General features: G+C 47.1%; 1 protein-coding gene across 2 annotated transcripts in view; it reads left to right on the forward strand.

Moving 5' to 3' along the window:
- Positions 1 to 17,657, forward strand: part of kansl1b (KAT8 regulatory NSL complex subunit 1b) — a 44,010-nt gene that overhangs the window by 8,165 nt on the left and 18,188 nt on the right. For both annotated transcript variants that reach the window (XM_030793716.1, XM_030793717.1), the window contains exon 2: positions 2,022 to 3,327. In XM_030793716.1, coding sequence (XP_030649576.1) covers positions 2,111 to 3,327 — 1,217 coding nt within the window. In that variant the 5' untranslated portion in view covers positions 2,022 to 2,110. The remainder of the gene's footprint in view (positions 1 to 2,021; positions 3,328 to 17,657) is intronic.

Consider the following 17,657-nt stretch of genomic DNA (forward strand, 5'->3'; position numbering starts at 1 on the left):
AGTGTACTTTTGCAGTCCTGTTGTCACAATGAGGGACCGGTCATATTTTCCATGACCTGGAGTCAGACCCGGTTTTTTTTTACGGAATATGTAATAAATTCCTGTGAAATAATAACAGGACTAAATAACAAGATAAACGCTGAAGCCTGTTTGTGGTGTTTATATCTGTTGAGAAACTCAATGGTAGCAATACCCACTCACCAACTGTGTCTTAGATCTAATAGCTCTTTGCTGCTTTTAAATTCAGAGCTCTGTAGTCTAAACACCACACAGCTCAGAACAAACACATCACCAGGTGGACTCGTAGTTCAACCTCACTGTCATATTTCACAGCCTTCACAGTGTGTTGTTTTTTTTTGTTTGTTTGTGTGTGTGTGTGTGTGTGTGTGTGTGTGTGTGTGTGTCAGAAACAGAATGAGAATACCCAACTGACACCTATTTCTAGAGTAAGATACAAAATACGCTGTCATTCTTCTTGTTAGTCATTATCTTTGACTCTGTTTCTCTGCGAAGGGAATTGTGAAGTCCAGATCTGAAGTCCATGTCCCATATTACATACGGTTCAGTGTTACATCAGCACTTCTGCCAGTGATTGATTTACCAAGTGACTTTTATACAGCTGCTCCCTTGAAACCTGGTTAACAGTTTATGTCTTACTTGATTAAGTGGACCATCTTTTTCTATGCAAGTGAAAGTAGTGAAAAACCTTTACGAACTGCGTGCAGCCGTGAGATTAATGAGATTAGTGTACAGTTACATGTAGTGTGACGGTGTCCGTGAAGGGCTCACAGAGAACTGAATTAATTCATTAGCTGTCATTAAATCAGTCCTGTTAACAGTTAGTGATAATAAGTAACGTGAGCACCTTAACAGAGTACTAATAGTAATAATAATGTAACAGTGACTCTTCAACAGCTCTGAACATTTTTTTAGCAAAGGGGGAGGGGGGGGTGCGTTGAGTGGATCAAAGTCTTTAGGGACAAAAATCCTCAGTGCATATCAGATTAAAGCAGCCGGATATTGAGACGCGTCTTCTCCTGCTTTGATAATGATCCTCGTTTCTTAGGTTTCAAAAACAGAAGAAGAAAAGGAGAAGAAAGTCTTTTAGTGTGGCAGATTGTAGGGCTGCTAGGTTTCTGACCCCCCCCCCCCCCCCGTCTGACTGACTCTGAGTCTTTGCTTCAGTAAAGGCTTTGACCTACATCGATGATGTCAGCTACCCCCTCCCGTCCCTCTCTGACTCTCTCTCACACACACACACATACACTCACACACATAAATCTAAACTGCAAACTGTAGCTTTACATAGTGACGCCCATCTGCACTGAAGCTGGGCCGCCAACCCCCCCCCCCCCCCCCCCGCCTCTCAGCTATGGTTTCATCCACACACCTGCTCCACAAGACATAGAAATGAATGTTATTCCTGACTGATGGTTTCATTTGCTCCTGTGAGCAGGCGTTTTTTTGGGGTTTTTTTTGTGCCATAAAGCAAACTGTTCACCAAAACCCAGCCCTGAAAACTGATGTCAGAAGTGGTACACGGCAGCCTCCTTTTGTTTGAAGCTCTGCGGACTGGCTTTGTGTGATGGCGTGTTAAAACTGTGAGGGATGAAAATGTGTCTGCTCGTTGAAATGAGTGCCACTCTGTTGAAATGCCATCTGTTTACAGAACACAGAATCAATCCTTAAGATATGTGTGAGTGTTAAGGCCGCTGACAAGATGCATCCGTTACCAGAGTCTTTGTAGTCAGGGGCCAAACGCTCCTTGAAATGTTCTGTTTAGAGCACCTAACTGAAAATGATAGACTGATTACTTCATTTCAGTTACTGTGATACGTCTTTGGTTAATGTTCACTGGTTTTAAATGCCAGACAGGTCAAGCCAAGGGACGATGTTGTTGAAGCTTTACTTTAGGCTAGAAGAGAATTGGGCCCCTCCAGAATAGTGTCTGATTGTCAGTCACAGCCATCTTAGCACCTCCTGTTGACTTTTTTTTTTTCTCTCTCTCTTTTTTGAAACAGGCAGACTTCTGGCCAAGTGGTAGGTGGGTGGTGTGGAGCTGGCCTCAGCACCGGGAGAGGCCCCCTCGCCCGCCCCCTCCCAGCGCTGCATGGCTGCAATGGCGCCCGCTCTGACCGACGCGCCGGCCGAAGCTCACCGCATTCGCTTCAAACTGGCTCCGCCCTCCTCCACCCTCTCCCCGAGCGGTGTGGAGGGCAACGGCGGTGCCAGTCACCTCCTCGTCTCCAGTAGCAGCACAGTCAAGCGCAAAGCCTCGGAAGAGCGCCCGTCCCGTGGGGCTGGTCCCTGCAAAAGGGAAGAGGGCAAACTCCAGCCGCTGGTGGCCTCTTACCTTTGCTCGGATGTGACACCTGTGCCCTCCACCAAGGAGTCCCTCAAATTGCAAGGTGTCCTGTTGCAGACGCACGGCATTCTGCCCGGATTCTTACCGCGGCACCCGACACTGGAGCTCTCGGAGGAACAGCTGAAGAGCATCATGAGTGGAGGGAGCGGTGCACCTTCAGTCCAGGCGCCACCTGTTAACGGAATGGCCAAGAAGCTGACCAAACCCGGGATTGACAGAGACAACGCAGTGACCATGAACGGAGGCAAGCATTCCGTCGACTCCGACTCGCTGCCCCAGAGCCACGTCGCCGTCGCCGCTGCTGCCGCCTCCCGCGGGGGTTTAACTGGAAACGGACCCCTCAGAGGGGACGCGGGTCACGAGCAGCGTACGGAGGAGTCCCAGAACACGGCTAACAACGCGGAGCAAATCGCTCCTCCGTCGACTGCCCACGCGCCTTCGGACCTCGCCGAAGACAAAGCGTCCGATAGGCCGCCTTCGCTGAACGCAGAAACGCCGGCCCCGCCTCCGCAGGCACGACAGCACTCTCTGGGCGGTCTGGGCACGGAGCTCCGCGACCGGACCCAACAGAGCCAGAACCGGCAGTGCGAAATCGAGGGACGGCTACGCCGACTTCGCAAACGCCTGCAGGTGGTGCAGGCCAAACAGGTGGAGAGACACGTGCAGCAGCAGCTCGGAGGGCTCGTGGAAACTACCCTAGGATCCCTGGACACTTTTCGGCAGCGAAGGCACCACGGCGACGAGGCCCTCGCCCCACAGGAGAGGGAAGGGCTGGGCCGCTTCCTGAAGGGCGGCTCAGTACCGGCCGAGTTGGAACGGCTCTCCGTCAGTGGCACAACTAACCTTAGGGCAGCAGAGGGTGCCTTTGACTCGGACGCGACCGAGAGCAGCTCCGGAGGAGAGACGGACGTGGAGGAGGACGAGCTTGCCCGAGTGGACATCGATCAGCGGCACATCTCCCTGTAAGTACTGACCTGAGATCAGTTGACCTGTGTCTGGCCACAGGATAACGGTTGAGCCCATCGAGTTTAACATTATCAACATTAGTTGAGCCCATAGAGTTTGTGTTGGCTAAAAGAGTTTTGGGCTTGGATTGTTTGATTGGATGGTGATGATCAGATAGCAGTGAGAGAATCAGGGAGACTAGTGAGAAAAGGTTAGAGAGAAGAAGCAAGGGATGGAAGGTGTATGACATCTCCAGGGAGACCTTTGATCATTATTAGGTAGACACGCATCATGGCCACCGGAATAAGCTTCACCTAATGCACTTAACTGTTTAAGATTTGTTTCTGTGTGTGTGTGTGTGTGTGTGTGTGTGAGTTTTTAACATCAGCTTTCATTCGGAGGCAAATCGCGGAGCAGTCATTGCTAATGGACTTTCTTTGAGATCAGTCTGAGACCCAGGTTTTGCCTGTTGTGCCTTATTTCTTCACTGTGCCTTGGGTTTTTAGTGTTAATAAATGTCATTGTGAATGTAAGAACTCTCATGTTTTATATATTAACCTAACTGTAGAGCAGAGGAAAGCTTGTGAAACTCTCTTGGTAGAGCATACACATTGCCATGTTCATTTATGTGTATTTTTCTCCAGTATCTGTGGATAGATGCGCAAAAAAGCAAAAACAAAAACCAAACCTTGAAGATAAGTAGCAAAACGCTGTGTGCGGTCAAATGACTTATTCATAAGAATTAAATAAACCACGACAAGTTCTCACAATCTGAGAAACTGGACGTTAACTTCATCTGCACCGCAGCCTGTCAGTGTACGTATATTCCTCAGTAGGTCAGAAATCTCCTGTTTGTGTGAAATGGGCTAAGACTGCCACAAGAGGGATAACCTACATCCAGCATGAAGTCCTGTCACATGACTATTACGTAAGGCCAAATAAGCTTACTTGCAGATTATGACACACAGACGTAGTGAGAGAGCGAGCAGGATGACATACTAGGCGAGGTATGGTTTTGTGCTGTAACATTGCTTTGCTTCCCACCCCCCACCCCCCCTCCCTTTACGAGCGTGGGCTAGCTCTTCTTTGGTTACGTGTGCTTTGGAAACGAATCGAACTGGATTGGCTGATCTGGAGCTCATTTGCATAATTTGATGACTTTGACAAAGTCATGGCATTTGTCTTTGATGGTGTATTCAGTGCATAAGCACCACAGAGTGACATGATGCAATTACATGTAAGGCTTTTTTGAAGTTTGTTAGTGATGGGGGCGGGGGGTGGGGGCTGTGTCATCTATCTGAATCAACCTTGATAATGGAGGTTAGCTGGTCTGCTACTCAGTACACATCTAACCCTTCTCTGATCACTCATTTAACTTTCTGTTTGATGAGCAGCGTCTCTCACTGTGAATCATTTTTCTCATGGTCTATCTTCAAAAACGAAATGATTTCCCACACATTTGAAACAAAAGCACCCCCCCCCCCTCCCCCCCGGGTTTCACATGTCAAACCGGATCAGAAAAAGCATAGCCCTGATAATGATGGGTGGATCTTTTTAAGTGTGTGAAATGTAGTGTTAAATGCCACTGGCGCTTCTGCTTTCTTATCCCTCAAAACTTAGAAAGAGTCGGTCTCTCTATGGGCTCTCATGGTTGGGTGCTGCGTTAATCATTACTGTGGCCCTCTCAACACAAGCCTTATGTTACTTCTTTACCTATGTCCTGCCTTTACCCAAAATCTACTAAATACCTCTGTCTCTGTGGACTAGGCTCTCAGCTGTGGCCACAAGCTCTAAGAGCTCCTGCTGTAGCACGTAGTTCCACCTTCAGCCTCGCTTGAGCCTTGTGGCAGCATGAAGTAATGATTAGCCAACATGTTGTTCAGTCGCTGCAATCGATTGTGTCCTCTCTCTCTCTCGCTCTCTCTCTCTCTCTCTCTCTCTCTCTCTCTCTCTCTCTCTCTCTCTCTCTCTCTCTCTCTCTCTGTCTCTCTCTCTGAATCCTGCGAGACTGACCACACCTTAGTACTCTCAGTACTGACTTGCGTGTCTTTTCTGAGGCCCACGCTCAGAAATGTAGCCAATGAAATATCCAGTGCTGCCACAGACCTGGGTCTCGTAAATGGCAATGCACAGAATGAAGCTGTAGCTATCTATTCAGAGTGAAGGGCTTTTTTTTCTGGTGGTGGTGGTGTTGTTGGAGAGGCCCAGTGTTTTGACTTGCTCTTTTTTTTTTTAGTAACACCTTGGTAACCCAGAAAAGGGGTGTTGATGTCGATATTGTGACATGCTCTGGTTCTTGAATAGAATCAGTGCTTGTCATGGGCTCACCGCCATCTTAAGGCAAACTATACATCAGATGAGCGAGCAGTCCTTGATGAGACTGTGCTGGTAGTTTGTTTTTGAGTGAATTGTATTGTTCCAAAAAAAAATCCATACCATCCACCCACCCTGTCATCTTTTCTGAATTCTGTATCCTAATTTGGATGAGAGCGTAGTTTAGCACTGTTATTAATGAGTGTTTTAATACTGTGAGTTTTTGTTTTGTTTTGTTTTGGGTTTTTTTTCCATTTGGAGCCAACATGTTTGTGTCTTCACTCTGTCACACACATTGAGTGACTGACTCCTTGTACCTCATGGCAGCTCTGGTGATGACATTTATGTTGAGCTTTGAAAGAGCCGTTCTTTCAGTTGCAGTGTTTTGTGAGGGAGGTTCACGGGCTTTGTCTGTGTCAACGAAGGCCTTTCCTACCTGCCTATTTCTCGTTCTGCTAGTTTGCCTTGTGGGTCACTCAGCCGGTTGGTTTGGATGCTGGGTTTTTTTTTTTTTTTCCCTCCTCTACCTGTAGTTGTCGTCTTTTATCTACTCCCATCTGGACTGGTTTCATCCTTTCCTCTAAGCGTGAAGTTCACCTGTCACGGCTGTTTGTTCTCCTCGTACGCCGGTGCAGAGAGCCCCTCGTAGGCTGTAGCCGAGATCTCTGAATGTTTCCATCTTCCACATCCATTCTGCCCCGTCATGGATGGCATTCATCCATCCCGCCGCGCCATAAAAGACGGGCTCGTTGTCTTGTCGTGGACAACTTTCTTATTTTTACGCCTCCGGGAATCTCCGTATCAGGAATCTGTCCACCAAGAAAACCCGCAGGGATGAGTCCTGCCCTTAGGCACGTTTCAACCAAGCTGTTTATCAGTCTCTGTACGATCATCTCCTACACAGGAGGGGAGGTGCTTAAAAATGTTTTTTAAAAAAAAACCAAAAGGCTGACGCGGGGGATAACAGTCAGGAGTCAGAAAGACGTCTTTTTAGTCAGACCAGGAATTACGATTACGCAGGATTAGCGTAAACGGCAAACCCGCCCTCTCGCTCCAACCGTGGAATCGAGTCCACTCACATGCATTGACGGCTCCTTTTATTTATTGATTGATTGATTGATTGATTGATTTTGAGGCTTGTATGGGAAAAGAACCCTATAGAGGGCCCCTGTAGCCAAACAGCCAGACGTGCCCAGAAGCTTCCTTCCCCTTTTCCATCGTGCCAATCAGTGGTCTGTGTTATTGGAAACTGAACAGGGTGGTGACCTAGTGCTCGGAGGAGCCCACGTCATTTAAAACAGGACATCTGAGAGCGTGCATTAGCCCATTGTGAAAATATTTTATAGCTGAGGGCCACAGATCTGCTTTGTCTACTAAATGGGGCCACCAGAGCCTTGAAATGGCATGAGATGCAAAGTCCTTGGCATGTCTGTATAAGTGGTTTGCCTTTCTGACCAAATTTCCAGCGTGTTTTTGCCAGATCTAATCTAAAAGCACTTGTCTACCAAGACGAATAAGGATTTGGTCGCTCGGCTCCAGTGCTCTTAACAGTTCAGCAGCATCTTAGTCTGAACTCTTTGTATATATGTGTTTGTGTCTGTGTGTGTGTGATTTATCAAGAGCATAGAAATCTACTTTCCTTTGTCCTAAACAAAAAAAAAATTCCAACAGTCAATTACACCTCTGTCTGTGACTGATCCTCACAGAAGGAAGCAATTCAAGTATCCAGTCAGTCTTGCCAAACAGCCCACAGTTTTTATGTGGCTGAATGTTTTCACCGGGGCATTTCGGGCTCAGTTTAATCAAGGCTGAAAAAAAGACAAAACACACACACACACACACACACATATTTCATATTCTTTAGGCGGTATAGAAGTATATGGAAATCTGCTTCGCTTCTTGCTTTCACTGTAGTCATCTGTGAATGAGATGCACAGCCGCTCAATGGAAGAGAAGCGTCTCTTTGGCGTTCTCGTTGTCCCCCATCCTGTTTCTATGAACAATAGTACAGTGTTATTCTTAACAAGGATCTCAAGGGAAGTTTGGACCACGTTTCTTTGTTCTGTGTTCATGGCAGGAGCTTTAAAAAGCTGGGGCCAGCGTGTGTTGAATACCACCGCTAGCACGGGCAGTGGAGGTGGGAGCAGGGGGGGGGGCATTTTCTTTCCGTTCTCTTTGATTTTCCTAGACTGATACAAAGAGCTTAAAGGGAAAAAAAATTCTGAACCAAAACACATTAGTGACTTCAGAGCCATGCCTCTGTGAAAAAATGTGCAATTAATAGTGTGATCAGGTTTGACTTCAGCGTTTTGGTTCGAGTCGTTTGTTTATTATTAACGCACAAGTAGCAAAGGCTAGTATGAACCCCGAGGAGTTTGCGGCGCTCTCAAGAAAATTAAAACCCTCGTCCGCAACAACTTGGGACTATAGATTGGTGCCTATAGAGAAAGTGTTTGTGCTCCTCTTACCGGGCAAATAAATTCACTCGAATCCCATTGTCTCGGTGTGAAGCAGCCTATACAAACGGCGGATTCCAGTCAGTCTTTGTGTTAACACCTGTGTTAGAGTTGGCTTCCACACCCCATCCCTTTCTCTTTCAGTCTTCAGCACCTATTATGACGACTGTTACAACTGTCTGCCTGTCTTTTTCCAATTCTTTTTCTAAGGCCAAGCAAGTCTCTAATCAAACACAAGTGTCATTGTTAGTGTTCTGTGTCGTTTGTTGTTTGTGAGTTGCGTAAAGTAACTGCTGGCCGGTGAGAATCGGAAGTTCACCTGAATCGTACTGAGAGAGGAAAACGGTCTGTTTTGTGGCATCTGTCCTCGAAACCAGTGGTTTTCGGTTGATTAAATGTGAAAATGTAACGGTGTGTAGGAGAACAGTCTTAACTGACACACTCAGTTATAATGTGCAGTTTCTCACTGCACATCATCACAGAGGCTGAGTGCAGGAAAAAGCAAAAAGCTCACTCACCACAGTGTGCATCGAGGCCGCAAGATCGACAGAGCGCTTGACTCCACGTAGTTTTCAACGCTGTTACAACATGGGATGATTTTTTTTATTTTTTTTAACACAGCCATAAGAAACGCTTTTAACCCACGTGCACTTCGTCACAATCTCCACACACACACACACACACACACGCTCTTGCACAGGCTGCCTGCTGTCGCTTGATCTTGCACCATTGTGAATACCTGTAGTGTATCAAAACAAAAAAAAAAAAGCACCCTCAGCATGCTTGCACCTGTTTTGTGTTTTGTTTTTTGTTTTTTTTTTCTTTCCTTCGTTAATCTATGTAAGAGAGAACACATTGCATACATCCACTTTGCTTCCCGCATGTGCTTGATAAATGGGTCACCTTATCTCCACTGACCCCGTTCACCTCTAAAGACATTGAATCGGATCCGTCCTGTATAATGCACCGTTTAAAAGAAAAAAAGAAGACAACATGCATACCCTCCTCCCCTGAGTGATTTCCACTGCTGGGTTAGGTGAGCACCTGGCCATGGTACATAAATTTTCATATTAAATAGTAAAGGGAGGGACACGTGACCCTTTGCTTGACCTTCAGTGGATCCAGTCGTCTTAACAACCTATATGACTGTCTGAAGTATACAAGGCAGGACCACAGTGTGCAGTTACAGGCAAAACTGTGTGTGTGTGTGTGTGTGTGTGTGCGCCTTGCTGTTTTCTTGTGAAGGAAACACAAAGCCTCTAATTGTGGTCTGTGCTGCAGATAAAAACACAGGAAACAGATCTGTCAGACGGAGCTAAACGCACCCAGAAGAACAGAGCATGGGTGGTGCAGGCACCGAAAGTAAGAGAAGTCTGCTGCAAACACTGTCTGCGCTCTGTAGCAACTCTGAGACTCCGAAAGATAACTCAACGCCCCTCTCTCTCTCTCTCTCTCTCTCTCTCTCTCTCTCTCTCTCTCTCTCTCTCTCTCTCTCTCTCTCTCTCTCTCTCTCTCTCTCTCTCTCTCTCTGGTTTTGGTGGGTGTGGATGAAGTGAAGGATCTTGTTGCCTGTAGCAGAGAGATTGACTGATTTGAAAGGGCAGCCCCAGCTGTGTGCAGCTCCCACTCCTCTCTCCGGAGCCGTCAGCGTGAGGGTTTAGTCCACTGCCTTTGGCCCGTGTGTATGTGTGTGTGTGTGAACGAACTGCCTGCAAGGGGTTATGAACATGTCCCATAAGCTTGTGAAACTCCCAACAGGTACATATGTCGTTTTTTTTCTTTATCTCTCTCTCTCTCTCTGTGTGTGTGTGTGTGTGTGTGTGTTTGAAAGGCACAGTTAGACAGTGTGAGAGCATCTGAGTTGGGTCAGGGTTTCCCCATGTCGAGCTGAGGTTCAGTCGAACACGGTTTGCTCACCAAATCCGAGCTGGTGTCTCTTGGAAGAGAGAGAGAGGTGAAAAGAATGTCAGTCAGAACAATAATTGTGTGTTCCTGTTTCCTTCTCCTAGCAAAAACCCACCCCTCCCTTTCTCTCTCTCTCTCTCTTTTTTTTTTTTTTTTTTTCTGCCCTTCACATCCTGTTCACAGTCTGCATGGATTTCCTGGTCGGTCTGATCTCTCGGCCAACCCGTAACGCAGTTCCCGCCTGACTCACTGGCGTTCACACGCGCCGTGCCCTTTGGACTTCACCGAGCACCGAGTACGTTCCGGGTCTTCGGAACGTCCTATCGGTGTCGATTAAGCATGTCCTAGGCAACCACGAAAAGGCCAGCTCTATTCTATTTTTATCCAGACTTACCCTCATTGGCCAGCTTGTCAGATGCAGTTTGGTCTGATAGTCACTATAGCCAAATTGAGTCTAAACTCAGGTTGAATAATCTAATGGAGAGAGTGTCGTCTTACTCCGGGAGGGTAATGGGACATGACATTTAAAGGGCTTTGCTTTTTTTTTTCGTGAATACACAGTTCACAGAACCTGTGGTGTTTTTTTTTTTTTAATTATCATTTAAATTCTAAAAATCCCATCTTGACCCTAAGTCAGACGTCATGGGTACTCTGCTCAGAAAGTTGGATATGGGGTAGGGAGTGAGTCCAGCTGTGTTTTATAAGAGTGACACACACACACACACACACACACACACAGTGGCAGCTGAAGGTGTTTGTGGCCTGTGTGTGTATTCTTTAAAAAAAAAAAAAATGCAAATGGCCAAGAGCAGGAGTTGGCAGATTGGAAACTCTTACTTTGACTAGGTGTTACATCAGTGCTCTGATGCAAGCATGTCCACTCCCTTAATCAGCCTCTGCTGAAGGTTATGTTTCTCATCTCTCTCTCTCTCTCTCTCTCTCTCTCTCTCTCCTGCCATCATCATGCTTTCTCTCTCTCTCACCATCATCTGTACCTGGCAGTGCCTGTGGTGCCTGGCTCATAATGAAAGGGCTCTTCTGTGAGGGTGTGTGTGTGTGTGTGCGTGCATGCGTGGTGGAGTGAATGAATAAGGCTGATGCATCTTGTCTGTTTAGCCACGCTTTTGAAGCAGGACTGTATTTGAAGTATAGGGGTTCAGTGTTGGCAGTCATTTGTGTTTATTTGAGCTCAAGTTTAACTTACACCTAGGAAACCCCCTGTGGAAGTCCATAAACAGCTGAGAACTGGGTATTAAAGTGCTTATATGTGCACGTCCACATTCATATACATTGAGCGTAAGAGGCCACACACACACACACACACGTGCAGACAGATTTCATAAGCTGGGGTTCTGTCTGCTGCGGATGGATGGGACCAAGGCATCCCCGGGCTGTGCTGAGAGGATTGGAGTGTATTGTGAAAAGCAGGGTGGTAAGATTCACCACGCCAGAGGTTTTTTTTTTTCTTTTTTTTTTTTTTTTAATTTTGTGAACAATGCCAATGCTAGTTCATATTTGATGTATGCGTTAATAGCCTGTCGTGGCCTCAGCTTGAAATCTCACATGAAATGAAAACAAGAACAGTAACAAAAAAAAAAGAGTGTATGAAGCAGAAGAGGTTTTTCTTGGGTCTGTCTGACATCCATTGCACAAGACGCTTTGTACGACGCGAAAACTTCACGTGTTTTCGGGAGTCGACGTGCTTGTCAGAAAAATACACGGTAACGTGAGTCTTAGCATAGCTCAGGAACATATTTTACAACCAAGTTTTGTTTTTGTTTTTTTTCCCCCACACTCGCTGCTCCTTGAGGGGGTAAGAGAGAGAGAGAAATTTGACCAAAGTTTGCTTTTGTCCTCATCAACCTGTCTGGTTGTGAAACCAATAAGCTTAGCCCTTCATTTATAACACTTGCAGCTCTGAGTGAGAATCCTCAAGTATTCCATAACCAGTCAGCATTAGAAGGAATAAATGCTTAGGGTACATCAGAAAAGTAAAATGCCGGAATGCCAAACGTTGAAGTTTTTACCAAAACGAGACACATTTCTTCATTTGAACATGTGTTCTGCCTTTTGGTTTTGACGTTTGCCTGTAATCCAAACCTTCAGAATGCGCTTTCAGAATTTGCTCTCTGCATGAGTCTCTCAGCACAAGGCGCTTTTTTTCGTGTGTGTGTGTGTGTGTGTGTGTGTGTGTGTGTGTGTGTGTGTGTGTGTGTGTTTGGTGGGGAAGCTGTACTAATGCAATGGAAGTAATCTTGTTGTTTTCTGACATTGTCTGAGGACCACAATACAAATTCCTGAGCTGCTGAAACGTAGCACAGAGGCAGCCATGGAGGGGTTTTTCGGGCAAAGTGGCAGAGTTTGCTTTTGCCGCATGCCCGGATTGGACACAGTGAGCTTTGTTTGAAGAGGGGGGATTTCTGGTGCTATGGCAAAAGATGTTTTGCTGCTGACAAAGGATCAGAGACTATGCCCCACTCCCAGTTTCTCCTCCAGCTTGAGAATGTGTGGTTTGTTATATTTTCGTGCTGGGACCTGGAGAAACATTAAATATATTTGTCATGTCACACATCCCTACGCACGCACACACCCAACTCATATGTTGTTCAACTGATGCGAGCAAACATGTAGGAACAATCGTATGTAAATTTTCAATGCCCACACAAGTGCAGTGGTTTGGTTTGACTGTAAACAGACAGTTTTCTTTTTTTTTTTCCCTCAAGCTTGGACTAGTAAACACACGCATGTGCACAGAACTGTTCCTACTCCCACTCTGAGTCTGAGGCCCTTTGGACTCGGTGACTCACCACTCAAAGATCTCTTCCTCTTTCACTGCCAGCCCATTACTTCTCTTCCCGTTGCCCTGCTAACAGATTAGGCTGTCGAATCCCTGAGCGTTATTCAACGCACCAGCTCGACCCAACTGTACCGAGAGAACCTTCACATTCACCCAATGTTGCTGGGCATACAAGCTCCAGAAACGCAAGATTTCCATTAGGGCCCTTTTTGGTTTGAAGTTCCTTATCCCCAGCAACTGCTGTTGTTTTGCTATTCCAATGCCACTTGCAAAAGAAACGCTTTCGTTCGGGGGGGCGGGTTCATTAACGAACGCAACTTTGTAACGTCGTTCACACTCTGCTGTTTGCAACTGGTCCGGCCGTTTTGCCCGGCGCAGATTAAAATGGATATTCCCGTTCCTGAAATAGCCACAGATAAGTTTTATGGCTTAATCTTCTATATGGGGTTATCCCGTGAGCTAACGCAGTCGCGCGCGCACACACAAACAGAAATGCTCTCCCAGTCTGAGACGCTCAGCCTGTGTCCAGATCTGTGTGTTTCTCTCTATCTCTTGCCCCCCTCTGTATGCTGTCCAAAGACAAGTCAGACCCAATCATGGGCGCGCCCTCCGTCTGTTTCATAATGTATGGGTTGGGCCCGGCAGTCACGTGGCGTAGTCCGCAGGTGAAATGGATTTGTTGCCATGGCGACAGAAGCACGCAGCATCTGCTAGCAGTCGGGCATGCGAGCTGTGCGTCAGTCGCACCGTCGCCTCGGAGATCACTACCTGGCGGAGTGAGGCTTTTTTTGTTGTTGTTGTTTGGGGGGGGGGGGGGGGGGGGTTTGTCCAGTCTCCCTTCTCAATACGTGGTACTGACTCTCGGTCACTGACTCTCGGTCAATGCTTTGCTGGTCACGTACTGAAAGACCAGAGCAGTGTCTCGCTGGCTTCTCCTCCAAATTAAAGGCTTCAGCGAGAAAGACCCAGAAAGCTTGGCTTTCAGTACATTAGGCCTCTGGACCCCACCCACCGCTGCAAGTTGGAATCTGGGACCCATGGTGTCGGAAGCTTTCACGGGCCCAAACAGAGAAACGTGTCGGCGTGACTGCGAGAGCTGCACCCCCTTCGGCCTTCACGAGAGACCAAGCGCGTTCGGACCCGAGGGCCGAGCCTCCGTGACATTTCAGCTGTTCGGCGACCGGTTCGGCAGAGGCTTTGCAGCTCGAGCGACTTTGATATCTCACCTTTGATCAGATAGCCCATCTGCTGTTCGAGGAGCTGTCTCTGAGCTCTCAACATGCCTCTGTACCTCTCTCCTGTCCACACCCAGTCATCCAAACTGCCGCTCATATTACCCTGCCTTTCTCTCTCTCTCTCTCAGCCTTTCCCTTTGTCTCACTCTCTCTCTCTCTCCACGCCTTTTCACCATTTCTGCAGGTTGAGTCTGTAGATCAGTGAAGAAATGAAGCTGCCACTTTGCGACCTTGACTTCATATGTTAAGATGTGCATTTGTCATTAGCTGCTTTTGACTAAAATGTTCAGAGTGGAAATAACTTTGAGCGCTCGTTTTGGATGTTAGACTAATGGCGGACTCCAGCTAATCGCTTCAAAATGATGTTTTATGCTGCTGTTTTTTGGGGGTTTTTTTTCTAGATTGAATAACAATAGTTGTCATCTTACAGTGGTGAACATTTGCATGAGAGAACGATCAGATGAATTTGCCTGGCGCAGGGCAGTCATCTATTCGTTGTGTTGCCAAGTAACAGAGTGCAGTCGATAATCTGTAGCGCTCGTATCATTTCAATAGCAACGACGCTTGAATAGTTTAAAATATTGAAATGGGTTTTATTTTAGTTTCAGGGGAACGCTCTCCTGAGTTAAACTGAAGCTTAAACGAGGCTTTTTTTTTTTTTTTTTGACCGCTCCCGGCCCCTCTTTTTCGGACACTGGTGGCAGACTCAAGTGGGTGAGGCCGCTGGTGCTTTCTCCGTCTCTCAGCTCAGCATGCCGCTTCTCCTCAGATCTTCACTGTGGGCATCACTCGGTGGAAATGGTCTTTTAACAGAGAGAGTGTGAGTCCATTGGAGCCTTTTCTGTTTTGCTAAAAGTGACAGAAGAACCCTTGTTTTATTACATCAGTTTTGACAGACACAGTAAGGGGTGGGGTGGGATGGGATAACAACTTCCCACCCTAGACTGATTTGGAAAATGGAATCTTTAAAACCATTTACGTGTTTTCTGATTTTCAAAGGTCTTTTGAAGCATTTAAGCGGAGCGGCCTGAATAATTCTTAAGCACAGTGTTGTTTTTTTGAAACCTCCAGGATAAATTGCTGCGTGCAACTTTTATTGTTCCTTCCGCAAAGGCTTGTGTTTGGCAGTTTGACGGATCTGTAGTTTTGTTCGTGCTCGGCGAGGAGAGCTCAGAGATTTTTTCCCTCCAGGAGAACAGACAGGTTTGGTCAAGAGCGCGACGCTGCTCCTGGGCCTAACCTTATCCCGGCCCCGGGTGCTCTGACTCCACTCTCCGGGATTGTACAACCAGACACAGGATGTTTCAAACGCGTCATTTTCCCATCACTCACTCAACACATCTGGACTCAGTTAAACCACTGCGTCTGCCCTGCTCTGAAATCTGTACCCACACCCATTGCATAACATTCTCTCTCTCCCTCTCTCTCTCTCTCTCTCTTTATGTAATGACTCCAACATTCCATCCTAACTTCACCCCTTCACACTGGAGCGCCGGGGCCCCACCTTTTTTGGCACGGGCTCTCCCAACGCCGATGTGGTTCTAGCAGAGCGTTCCTCTCTGCTGCTTGGCGACAGATGAGTCATGTGACCGGCTCTCGTTTTCCTAACGTGAGAACTGTCAGGCGTCCGGCGTTTTAGTCCCCGTCCTTCTGTTTCTGCAGGGGAGAACTTCAAAATCACCCTGCTCCCCCACCCCACCCCCTCTCAGAGGTTACACGCGGACAGTTTTCCCCAGATAAATAAGCGGATCAGAATAGTTCTTTCTCTGAATAATTGGAGAAGAATTCTTTCTTTGAAGATAATTCGAACGGCTGCTTTCAAGGTAATGCAAAACAAACCTGAGTAATATTAATCATCTGTTCTCCCCCCCCCCCCCCCCCCCCCCCCACAATTTGCTGTTGCACAGTTTCCAAAACGCATCAAACTTGATAGCTTTTAGTGTGTAACATTGATGTGCCTGGCCTTCTACAAACCTAAACAGTTGTGCGTGTGCGTACGTGAGGCGGGGCATTCCTAAAACTACACTTTCCTCCAAAATGCTGTAAGAGGTTCTGTTCCCTACTCTGTCATTTTATACTCTTAGGACAAAAATATATATTGTGAGTGTTAAATAAAAGTCATGACTAATTTAGGTCTTTTTTTTCCCCACCCCCACATTGACATGTAAGTGGTAAATTGTAAGTGATCATGTAAGCTTTATTGAGGAAGCAAACCGTTAGACCTGAGGAAGATACCAGAGCGAGAGGTGGGTATTCGTTTTGCATTAATAAAAGTATTTGCGTTGGTAAGAGACCCTGCAGAAGCATGGCTAAAATAGTCCACCGTATCACAGCCTCTTTACAAAGGGACGCTCCGCTAAGACCTATGGCTCTTTCTTCCTTTTTTTTCTGTTTTAGTTTTTATTAGTGCTCTTAATGACTCGGGTGAAGCACTGGGTCTGTTATCAGTGGTCCCAGACTCGCCACTATCAACGTGTTTGGACCCCCACGCAACCCTGCGATGGGGCTGCGTCTTATCTCTCACACCAGTAAACACACACACACTCACACACACGCACTCACACACACAGAGGGTAGACATGCAGAACCAGTCGGTGGCCGTGCGGTCAGGCAGAGGGATGCCACCAGGCTGGTGGAAATGTGCTGACAGGCAGAAATGTGGAGAGAACAGGGGGAGGACAGAAGGCTCAGAGGCTTACTATTCCTATGTGTCTGCGCCCGTGTGCTTAGCCGAGGCCCTCCGATCAAGCACGCTGTCAGTAGGAAATTCCACACAAACTCGCGCTTCTGCGGCGTCACGCTCGACTCGCGTCGGGCTCGTAGATCTACAGAAGCGACGCTGCACTCAGCAGAAATCATCGAGGCTCGTTAAAGTCGCCGCGAATTAAATGTTGGAAAAGACAGTCAAGGGGCGTGTCTTGCAGACACACGTTCTGATGTCATTTTTTTTGGTTAACGTCTTTGAATTAGGGTTTAAGGTCAGCACGTTGAATGCTTTTTCTGGTCGTAAATAGAGGGGGGGGGGCGGTTGGGAAGGAAGCCAGTTTGAATGTTCCATCTATTCTTGTTTCCACCTCTTCCTGCTCTTCTCCTCCTCTCTCCCTCCATTTTTTTTTTCTGTCCTCTCCCTCCTCCCTGCCTTCCCACTCTCTCAGCCTTGTCATGTGACCTTGAAAGGAGGCGGGCTATTTTTCTCTCCTCTCTCTCTCTGTCTCTCTCGCTCACTCTTGCTTGCTCTGTCTCCTTTTTTCCCAGCACATCAAACCCTTTGTTCTCCAGACTCCGCCCATTCTGGGTCTGCCAGTACAGCTGAAGAGCTCCTGTCTTTATCGGCCCTCTGTCAGTGACCAGTCAGATTGGCCATTCTTAGCCAATAGCATTTAGCCACACTCTCACAGACCGACTGAGCCATGATGGGACTCTCAGCTAGTCTTACACACACACACACTGGGACTGTACACATCTTTCAGCTACTTTTACACATTCACAATAATGTGATGGCAGGTGCATATTTCAACAGCTGTTACATGTCCAGAATCTCAAGATGGTACCAAAGCAGTGCCCCTGCACACATACACATGCACACTCACATACACAAACAGAGCTATAATGTACACAGAGCAAAGTAATACCATCACACA

The sequence above is a fragment of the Chanos chanos genome, chromosome 16 (genome assembly GCF_902362185.1).
Source record: "Chanos chanos chromosome 16, fChaCha1.1, whole genome shotgun sequence".
NCBI lineage: Eukaryota > Metazoa > Chordata > Actinopteri > Gonorynchiformes > Chanidae > Chanos > Chanos chanos.